At 37.0% G+C, this 11,869-nt stretch overlaps 1 protein-coding gene across 1 annotated transcript; it reads left to right on the forward strand.

The window, feature by feature from the left end:
- The first annotated feature begins 2,603 nt into the window (after positions 1–2,603).
- LOC127861683 (beta-hexosaminidase-like) lies at positions 2,604–10,137 on the forward strand. The gene is made up of 6 exons (XM_052400369.1): positions 2,604–2,858; positions 4,337–4,472; positions 5,460–5,866; positions 6,441–6,828; positions 8,421–8,552; positions 10,121–10,137. The coding sequence occupies exons 1-6, from the start codon at positions 2,664–2,666 to the stop codon at positions 10,135–10,137; spliced, it is 1,275 nt and encodes a 424-aa protein (XP_052256329.1). The 5' UTR covers positions 2,604–2,663.
- The last annotated feature ends 1,732 nt before the right edge of the window (positions 10,138–11,869 follow it).

The raw sequence follows: 11,869 nt of genomic DNA on the forward strand, positions 1-11,869 counted from the left end.
AAGTAAACGCGTTTATCCAAAATTACATCGATATGATTATTAACCTGGGCAAAGTACTCTTCCTTTATTTTCAGAACTTTGATTAGGCTATTAATCATATTTATGTAGTTTTCGGATAAACGCGCTTATGTTCCTTCTGTTTCAAAAACAAAATTATCCTCAACACTGGTATATATATATAAGTCTATGTCCACCACGTTAATTACTTAAATGTTCTGAACTAATCGCGCGTTCAAAAAACAAAGGTATTGACGTACTGAGGTAATCAGTAATTATTTTCCAACGGTCCGTGGTAATCCAAATTACCAATATACAAATACTCCGCTGTCACGTATAAAGCCTTCTGCTTCAGTGTGTTTAAATGGTTTTAAAGTGAAGCATGCTCGCTAAGTATGCCATCATATTATCCCAACTCCAAATATAAATATGCAAATGTCATCAAGTTTATTTGTATCGCCTCGTTTTATCCCAACTCAAATTTAATCATGCAAAGACATACAGTTGTTTTTATCTCCTCTCGTTGCTTTATCGATAAAATAACATATGCAAATCGTTTATTTTTTAATGAAACTTGTAATATTTTTTCTTCATGCCGTCTGAGCTCAACAAGTATAAAAGGGACCTGTTCACAGATGTTCGTATTTCCTTTTGAAAATCTCATTAAAGGGGCCTTTTCACGTTTGGGTAAATTGACAAAAATGTTTCAGATTCGCAAATTTTCGTTGTGGTTATGATATTTGTGAGGAAACGGTAATGCTTATCATTTACCATGCTCTAAAATATCCATTATATGCATCTTTTGACGATTTAAAAACACGAAAATTATAAATCGTTGCAACGCGAAACGATTGAATGATTTGGAGAGTTTTGTTGTTGTCGTTATATTTTGTGATACTACGAGGAGTGCTTATATGAAGTATGTAATACATCCATCATTGTGTTACGACGGATGGTCGAGTGGTCTTAGCGACATACTTTTACTCCATTTACTCCAGGGTTACTGGTTCGAGCCCACGTGAGGGATCCTTTTTGTTCTTTCTTTAATCTTGCTCATGTTTTTACTGGAGCTTTTTAGATCCAGTGTTTACATTTATCAATATAAAGCATTGAATGACAAACATGCCAAAATCTGTGCAAATGCCTCTTTAAATGAATTCGCTTAAAAAACGAGAATTTACAATATTATAAAATAATTATAACAAAGAAAAGTGGATACTTTCATGCATGTATGTGGGAATTTACCTTGAATCACTGTCTAACGCGCCTACAACGCGGTATTCTTCATTATAATAAATTACCGTTTTCTTACGACCGGGTAATAAAAAAAGCTTTTTTCTTTTAGCTCTATCGGTTTATAATTACCAAGAAAGATAGTATGAATATTTCCCCATGTCATATTTTAATAGCTTGTTTGAATAGAATATATACAATTTATTTTTAATCTATCAACGGTTTAAGTAAAACAACAGTTTGTTCCAATTGTGTGTCACGGTCTGAACTTGGTCACGTAAGGAGAGAAGTTGTCTGGCGGCCTGGTTAGCTCGGACGGGAGTGCACTCGCCCTGTTAGCGAGTTGTCCCGGGCTCGAGTCCCGGACTGGCCGCATAATTTTCTCACCCTGTGACATTTGGCGCCCAACGGGGGACCGTGACGTTACCCGGGTATACTCCTACGGAGGCCCATGGTTAATTATATATCACCCCGAATCCCTGTATTCGAGGACGAATACAAATTCAATGGTAGTGTATGTCATGGTCTGAACTTGGTCACGTAAGGGGAGAAGTTGTGTGGCGGCCCGGTTATCTCGGACGGGAGTGCACTCGCCCTGTTAGCGAGTTGTCCCGGATTCGAATCCCGGACTGGCCGCACATTTTTTTCACCCTGTGACATGTGCACAATTGTAAAGTATTCATAACATTATGCTTTGGCATAAACTATCATAGTTTTTCAATAAATGTTCTCTATTTTAACTTTATATAACAAGATGCCAACTGGTCTCGTGATTCCGATGTTTTAAAGTTCCACAAAATGATTTCCAGTTTAAATGCTTAACTAAGGTATTTACTAGCTCTATGTATTCACGTATAGTCTTTAATTTATACACATGTTAAGGATATAAGCTTTTTGTATATTCATTGTTGACTAATGATTGATGCTGCTTTCATGCTGCTTTCTGTGGCAATTCTATCATCAAACAAACGAAGTACTACGTTTATTCATTTTAAACGCCAGCTTGTAAAGACACTACTTGTTATGTTTTCTCTGACACCTATTTATTAGTTTTATTTTTTCCAGGCGAAGGACTCTCACAAAATGATCTCGACGCGCTTGCAGACAAACTGGACATAAAGGTTAAGGTCGTTACCAACATAATCCCTTCCGATTCCAATCACGTGGTCCAGTTAACGCTAGGTAACCATGGTAACGAAGACATACCCAAACAGGGCTGGAAAATGTACTTTTATAGCATTTTTCTCCTTTTCCCAGGCGTTTTCCCAGGATTTCATCACAACGACCTTGACACTGTGCATGTTCGAATCAATATGGTTCAGGGCGATTTATATAGCTTGGCGCCGATGGCTGAATTTCAACCGATTACACCCGGTAAATCTGTGGAATTCAACATCAGCGCTAGCCTGTGGTCTGTCGCAAGAACGGACTTTATGCCTCGGTGGTATGTAACCTCTGATGACGTCAAAATTAAGCCGCGTGTCGTGAACTGCACGGCGTCTGAAGACCTTGATTTCGTCCAACCATTTGAGGACCTACTCCAGCGGAAGCGGTGGAAAGGGGACCAGTATGAGCCCTTCACACCGGAAATGAGAATGGAGAAGCTGGGATTTAGCCCCGAGAACGTGGTAGGTAATATTGAGCTTCAGTTTTTTTGGAAATGTTAAGAAACTGAACCCGTGGGTCAATAAAGACATTATTAGGAACTTCACTTATATCAAGAGGTAAACGCAATTTGTGATGCTTTGCATTTAAGTTTAAAGTTAAAAGGTATACATATATGTGTATACATAAGCAAACAGTCACAATGTTTTCCTCTCATGCATACACTGTATGCATATCGGCATTTAGTTAGGTCTACATGCACTTTTAAAACTAAATCTACAGGTAAAATGTGCGTCTGATATTACAACTTAATATTGTCAGCATAAATAAGTAAATAACGTTTAAACATTCATTTTATTTGTTTATTTTTATTTAATTATGCTTTTTAAATAAAACGTCATGTTAAGATATGTTTTATTTCATTCAAATGATAATGTAACGTTTTGAGGTAATAGCAAACGTATGTAAATGCTAAACAGTGGATTCATTTGCTTACGCTGGGACCAAAAAAGATTTTTGAAATAAATGCGAATTGTGCAAAAATATTTGTATTGTTATTTCGTTTGAAAGAACTTTCTATTTAACGAAAAACCAGTTCATGGGGAAAAAGTCGATGCTGATAAGCCTGGTCGGACTGCAAAGGTTAATCAGGAAATACGCTTTACGCACATCATTAAGCCAAGTTTTATCAGGAAACTCACATGTAATGATTTGCCTCTCAACTGTCAAATAGCCGGATTTAACCGTTTTTCACTGAGTTCCGAATGATAACTTTCATTGGGGAAAATAATTAGTTCAAATATAATTTGTATAATGCTCTATGAAATATAAATGTATTTCATATGTATTACTACATCTTTAATGATTATTTTTGTTTTTCGATATGCTTTTCTGTTTGCAATATTTTTGGGATTTCACTAAATAGCTGAATTGTGTTTTGTATAAATGTAATTTGAATGTGAAACGTTTTTTTAAATGTATTATATTTTGCGTTACTTTTGCGTATTTTCTGTGTAAAATCAAGATCCCACATATGGTTATTTTGTATGTATATTGATATTAAGTATGCGATTATACGATAATTGTGAACGTGATTTGCAAGCACACATGAAAGTATTATAGTATGAAATGTATGAGACGCATTACAACTAATATTAAAGCCACATAAAAACTAAAAATCTACGCATATTTCGTTAAATATTTGGTAAAGTAAAGTTTACCCATAATAAAATCTAGATTTGCTTCGGGCAGCGTCGGAAGCGCGAATTAGATCTCACGATGTTCGGATATTGTCGCGGAAAATTCACATGGCATATATTGTTGCAAACAAATAAAACGAGCATTTTGTATCTCGTTAAATCTATGTTACCGGACCTAATCTAGCGTTCAAATTAAGGCTATTGCTATAAGGAGCACTGATTTTATTTATGGGTTTTACTTTATTTTACGATTTGTTTTACGAAATATTTGTTGATTTTTGGTATTTATGTGTCTTTAATAGGTCTCCAAATTCATCATTCCGACTCCGAAGTCTCTACAAATCAACGAGAACAGGCCGACGACGGCATTCGATAAGGACACGTGGAAAGTGTACACGTCCAACGGACTGTTCTCGGAGATGACTCAGTATATCAAAGGTAAAATACTTGTTATAAGCTGAAAGCTATTTATTTTTTGCTCGATTGCATCGAAAGCCTCATGCTAATTTACCGCTCTCGAGTCAGTTTCCTGGGCCTAGAACCAGTACTTGGTGTCTATGGGGGAGATCTAAAGAACGATCGCCTAGCGGGGATTGAACCCGTGACATCCCGATTGCTAGGCGGACACAATATCCACTACGCCACGTCGACCTCATATTGCTTGTCTTATGAGAGGCGCTCTGGTAAAACTGGACTTAATGAATTCCCATATGGCTTATCAGGGACGACACTTTCCGCTTGTATTGAAATATCCGTTTAAAGGAAGACTTTACTAAGTAAAATTCAATTTTATCGGGAAGTGTCATCCCTGATTAGCCTGTGCGGACTGCACAGACTAATCTGGGATATAAATTGACGCAAATTGATCAAGCCAATATTTCCCAGAACAAGGCTTATTATAAGTATGCGGTACTCTGTGTAATTTATATTAATTTTAAACCCGATTAATGACTATATTTAATTCAGTATTGCTTTCGTGTGCACACATGTACATGCATATAATCTTGTACATGCATATAATGCAGTAAAAATACAAATTATTAAAAATCTAAGGATAAACATTGCTTTAATTACTGGATAAAGATAAGTAACAGAGAATGAGTGCAATTTTTAAAGCAAGTATTGACATTATTATATTTTTATCATGATATTTTATTGTCGTTTTGTAATATCCGTAATGATGTAAACATTTCTTTAAGCTGTTGACAGGCAATGTACAAAAATATTTATTTGTCGGCATGAAATTAAGTGGTTTTTCAAAGATGATTTTTAGAAAAAGTAATGACCGTGGAATTACCATGATTTTACGGTTGATTTATTGTAGCGGATTTAGGGGGGAAATGCCAATTGTATTATTGTTAATTTTATTATCGAAAGTGTCGCATCCATTAATTTCTAATAAACTTGCTTATGATTCTGACGCAGACGAGCTCGGCGTCAATATAACAGACTCGATAACGCCAACTTACGCTAACGTCATTGTCTTATCATACTCCAACGAAATTGAAAAAGAAGGATACGCGTTAGACGTAAAAAACAACATCATAACACTCACTTCAAACGACGCGGCTGGGATGTTCTATGCTGCCCAAACGTTAAGCAGCGTCATTTCCGGTACAAAAGGGCGCATACCGGAACTGCGAGTTGTAGACGCGCCGCGCTTCCGTTGGCGTGGGATGCAAATTGATGTCGCCCGAAACTTCCACAGCGTCGTCGACATTAAACGACTGATCAAAGCGATGTCGATGTACAAGATGAACGTGTTACATCTTCATCTCACGGACGATGAGGGATGGAGACTGGTGATTGACGGACTTCCGGAACTCACCCAGGTAAGCTTAGAACATTTTTGGAATTCACATATTTAGTTAATGGAAGGTAAGATGTCGCCGTGTCATAGAGGATACTTTGTCCGCCTATCGGCCGGGAGGTCATGGGCTCGATCCGTTATAGGGAGCGTTATTTCGATCATCCAAAGAGACATATAGTACTGGTTCTACCCAGGAAACGGACTCGAGAGTGTTTCAATAAGCCTTAGGCTTCGATGCAATCGAGCTTAAAAATAGGTTTAAACTTATAAACAAATACTGGCTGAAATCACATAGCTTATTTACGAAAACTTCCGACGCTGAAGAAAGTAAGCAACGAGCATTTCCGGTCTAGTCGTTCTTGCAAGTTGGTAAGAGGGGAATAGTCAGTGATGCTGATGGAAACATACTGATACATTCTTCTTTAATTATGCATTTTCTGAGTCATGAGCAGTGTTTGAAGCGCTCGTAGTTTCCTAGTCGTATCCCATTTCACAATACATGTTCGATCACATGCGGATGACTAAGATTATATAAATAATACGATTCACTAAAAATAATTAGATAGAATTTTAAAGATCATATGCCGATGTCTTAGGTTGGCGGGAGAAGGTGTCACGATTTGTCCGAGACCGAGTGCCTAATTCCTCAGTTTGGTTCTGGGCCATTCCCGGACGATTCCGGATCCGGATACTATAACGCCGCAGAATACAAGGAACTACTATCTTACGCTAAGAAACACCGCGTAAAAGTAGTCCCCGAATTCGACATGCCGGGACACTCACATGCCGCCGTGGCGTCTATGGAGAGTCGATTCCGGAAACTGAACGCTACAGGAAATGGTACTGCCGCCTCCCAGTTTCGTCTGAAAGACACTCTTGACTCGTCGTTTTATTTATCCGTGCAAAATTGGATGGATGACGCGATTAACCCGTGTATTGAGTCCACCTTCAGGTTTATTGGAAAGGTCATGGACAGCGTTAAAGGTACGTATGGATATCCTGACAAACTTGATCTGTTTTACACCACACACCCCTTCCACACCCAACACATCAACAAACCACCAGTTTCCAGCATTCATCACCCACATGTATGACTCAAGTACATTGAAGCAAAACATTGACTTAAAGGGGCCTTTTCACATTTCTGTAAATTAACAAAATTAAAAATAAATGTTTCAGATTCGAAAATTTTCGTTGTAGTTATGACATTTGTAGAGAAACAGTAATACTGACCATTTACCATGCTCTAAAATATCCATTATATGCATCTTTTGACGATTTAAAAACCTGGAAATTATTAGGCGTTGCAACGCGAAACGATTTAGTAATTTGGAGAGTTCTGTTGTTGTCGTTTTATTTTGTGATACTACGAGGATTGTTTATATAAAGTATAAAATACGTCACTAATTGTATGAGCTATGATGGCCGAGTGATCTTAGCGATAGACTTTTACTCCAGGGGTCAGTGGTTCGAGCCCAGTTTGGGATAACTTTTTTTCTTTCTTTAATTGTATTCTTGTTTTTTTTTACTGAGCTTTTAGATAGAATGTTTACATTTATCAATATAAACATTTAATGACAAACTTCAATACATGTCAAACTCTGTGAAAATGTCTCTTTAATTGACGAAATCCTAGCGAACTTGAACGCGAACTTAATTATAAACTTGCTTTATTTATTTAATCAGTCAATAGCGAAAAAAATATTGGGCTCCGCTCAGTCAGTGTTAAGGGAGTAATTTTCAATAATTTGTTCCGACACAGTTAATCCATACATCGACAAAGCGCTTCCTTATCGAGCATCCACCAGTGTCGCTAATATTCTTGTTTGTGGAGTTATTATCTTTGGATTACATATATGACAAATTCTAAGAATGTATTCGTTTCAAATACCTAGATAATTGTTTATATTTCTACTTGACCTTTACTTCAAAAAAACTTGTTCGCGGAGTTGCAAAATAACGATGCAAAAGCGGAATAGATTTAAAACAGATGGTTAATATCATAAACAAAACCATTTATTAATATGAAGATGGAAAAGACAAGATACAACAATGTTAGTACGTTAGATTTTGACCCAAAGGTCCCGTGTTTGAATGCCGCCGAATGGCATGTCTATTTCAACATGTATTTCTTGATTTTCGTTTTCATTTTAATGTTTTTTACTTAATATATTTATTAAATGATTTTATAAAATAGACGAACATCTGTAAAAGAAAGTCCCTTTTATAACAAATCTTAAAAATTACAATGCACTTATTTGCGCTCACTTAGTCGTTTTCGGCTCAGGTACTACTTAAAAGTATGTCGGGTACTCTTAGGGACACTTCATAGAACCGGCTTTAAACGTACATTCCGTACCCTGGGGCACTGTGTATTAACCTTAAGAGTAGCATACTTAAGAAGTACTCTTCGACAATAACCAATCGAGCGTTATTTTCAAGGCTAAAGGGACACGTACACAAAGTGTTTTTATAACGAACCATAACGCGTCAAATGCTCTTATTTACACGTAGGACACGCGTAAGAGCTTTTTGCATCTTTATAATTTGTCAATAAATCGTTATTAAAATCTCAGCCCTGCACGCGGACATTCAGCCCCTGGAGATCTACCACTTCGGAGGGGACGAGGTGGCTCATGGCGCCTGGGCGGCATCCGACGCGTGTAGCCGCTTCCTGCGTGACAACCCTCCGTATAGGGTCACACACGGTAAGGCGGACACTTATTGGACTCGCTATTGTTTAACCCATTTATGCCTAGTGGAATCTCCCATCCTTCTAAATTGGATCAATTTATTTCCAAAATTAGGGATGTCTAATATATTTATTTCTATATTTAGAATATTTCTCACAGAAATTCTTTAAACAAACAGCGCAGACCCTGATGAGACGCCGCATAATGTGGCGTCTCATCTGGGTCTACGCTGTTTGCCAAGGCCTTTTTTCTAGACGCGAGACATAAATGGGTTAAGGGGAATAGCGGGTGACAAAACCGCATTATATGTTCAAAAGTAAGATTACAGTGTAGGGTTACACACGGTCAGTCGGTTGAATTATTTGACGTTCAATTAGGAAGGTTTTATAAGGGAACACATTGTTAGAGCAACTGTACGGTTAGCGAAGTGTTTGGTAGAACCGCTTCACCTTATAAGGAAGTAGTATTTGTATATTGGAGATAAACTGCTATATCAAGGAGTTATATAGGCCGCTAGGTCACAAGGGTTTTTGCAACGCCCCTCCGTAAAAGAACGGAATATATATTCGAATTGATGTTTGTTTTTCTAAAAGCCACATATTTATCAAGTACTTTGCACGATGGCTTATGTAAAACTGCGACAGCAGTTGGATGGGTGGTTGTAATATAAACTTTATTTCTTGTTCAATGTTCAAACTGTCTCATATTGATTATAGCCATATACTTTTGTATATGATTAATAATGACAAATGTTGAAACATGTTAACTTGAGTTCTTGTCCAATTTTACTTGCAAGATAAAAAGCAAAGTCTTCCTTTTGTCGTTTGGCTACTATGATGTTTGCTCCCACAACATTGGGCAATTTGACGAAAATGTTTTCGTAAATTTCAAAAAATTACATTTTTACCATTGGGCAGGTTAAATGCACATAAGGTGTTAGTTGTGTGTGTATTTTGAAGTGTATGACGTCCTTTCCGAGCCGGAGGCTGAAGTATGTGTGGATCCCGAGTGTGTCTCAATTGCTCTAACGTAATTAACGTAATTAGACTCGCGCAAGCAGGAACGAAGTTTTAATTGTAGCTGAAATTTTCAGTTTTTTCTTGGTACTGAAAGTATTGTTTTTGGTTTGTTCAACCAAACTTACATTCTCTCTTTAACGGGCATTGAACCCGGGTCGCCTCCCTTTAACTCTCATTGAACCCGGGTCGCCTCCTTTTAACGGGCATTGAACCCAGGTCTCCTAGTTGAAAAGCTACTGTACCAACCACTGCGTTAGCCGTTCAGCACAATAAGGTGTTGGTTAGTTTCGTTTATAACTACAAAAATAAAAAACAGTCATAAAATTCCCACTAAGGGGGGGGGGGGATTTCTATTGTCTTCTACTAGCCTAAAAATTACTTTATACATGGTCATAAACTGAATATGCAAGTTCTTACTTTGGAGATAGTTACTTCAAATTACGAGATATGCAGTCATTTATCATAACTAACATAAGCTAAACAAATTAAACAGCCTGTTGAGATAACGTAACGATATTTCATGTTTGTTACAAGTTATTTATATAAAGTATGTGTTCATTTCAGCAAGCTACATGTGTTAATGGTATGTTAAGATTTTTTATGTGATACACGTGTTGCATATCAAATTTGTTTCAATATGGCATCACGTAATAAAATTCAAACACAGCCTTTACAGTGTTGAGTAACCGGAATGATACAATGCGCATTCCGTTCAAGGTCTAAAAAACTACTTCGTTTCTCGCCCCGCCAAAATGGCATCGGAACGCGGCCTGAAGCTAGCAGGGTGGGAGGACGGATTCTGGGACGGCTACGATCCACTTTCGGTTGAGGACCTCAACCGGCAAGGAGAGGTGTATGTGAATCCCTGGAACAACATATGGGAGTGGGGAAGCGGAAGTAATGCGTATAAATACGCGAACGCCGGCTACAAGGTATGAAGTTTCTTTGTGTAAAAGTTTGTACATATTTAGTAGCAATCTTAATGGTTTAGAGGGGCGCAGCCGGGGCAAGAGCAGAAAGCAATTTAGAATGTTGAGGGCGCGGAGTCCCTCCGTTGCCAGTAAGATTTCGTTTGAGACTATTTAACATGTATAGAATTGAACCTACATGTTGTATCCTATATATCGAAGCAAGGTCTGTAACTTCAGTGTTAGCTTTTCCTCAATCATTTCACTGAGTGCTTTAGGGGACAGTGCTAGCAAATATGTTGAGTTCCAAACCTATACGTTTAAGTGACGTGTGTTTGGATTGAGTCATTACGGATAAAATATCAATTCGTTTTAGTCTTGCACAAAAATATCCTAAAATTTATATAGATAAATTAACTTCCTATTTTCAACAGTCTCCGTGTAATTTCATACTTTTTCTATGAAAATGCAGAGGTTAAGGTCAATAACAATGCTATGTCATGCATTTCTTTTTTAAGATTAGTTGACAATTTTTTAATTAGTCATGGTGCGTCATTTATCATGATAATTTTGCGCCCCTGACACAATAATTGCGGAATTATATACCATAATTACGTAAACACCAACACTGCTGTGACTCCATATTTCAGTATCCTAATCTGCAAATTTAAGTTCCCGGGAATAAATTAAAGAGTTAACAAATATTTATTGTTACATGCTGTTACATATGATGAATGCAATAGCTGACTGAAGTGAATGCAACAGTCTAGTATTTCATTTCCAATATGTTATCCATACGGTCTTCGAAGACCGGGTTTAATGTATTCCGCACAGGCTAATCACTTTTCACCCAAACTGAGTTTCTTTAAAAAGAGATATCCTTAAACGAAAACAATAAAATAAATACGGAAAGTGTCGTTCCTGATGTGTGAATATTATGCTTAAAGACCATACTATAATGATGAGATATACATTATGATGTAGATACTTTTTACGAATATGTTTGCATTAATATTGTGTTCTAGATCATTAATAAATAATGTTTTAAAATGTGGTAAAATATATACTACCATTTTATTAACTTATTTTGCGATTACTTTAAAAAAATATATTTGACGGCAGAAAATTTCGTAGTTTAAAAAATGGTAATTTTGTTTGAAAGTGAGTTCGTTGATTTCTTATTTTGTAAGAGGAGGAATTTGCGTCAGTCATTTATGAAATGAACGAAAATTAATGTCCCCTGGCAGGAAGAATAATAATTTTACAGTATATTTTATTGTAAGATATATTTATACGGATTAATCGGTGAATACGTGAAGTAAATGTAATTCTGTGATTGTTTCAGGTAATATTGAGTCAGGCTACGAACCTCTACTTCGACCATCCCCAAGAACCGGATCCGGAG

Source organism: Dreissena polymorpha, chromosome 16, assembly GCF_020536995.1.
Source record: "Dreissena polymorpha isolate Duluth1 chromosome 16, UMN_Dpol_1.0, whole genome shotgun sequence".
Classification (NCBI taxonomy): Eukaryota; Metazoa; Mollusca; class Bivalvia; order Myida; family Dreissenidae; genus Dreissena; species Dreissena polymorpha.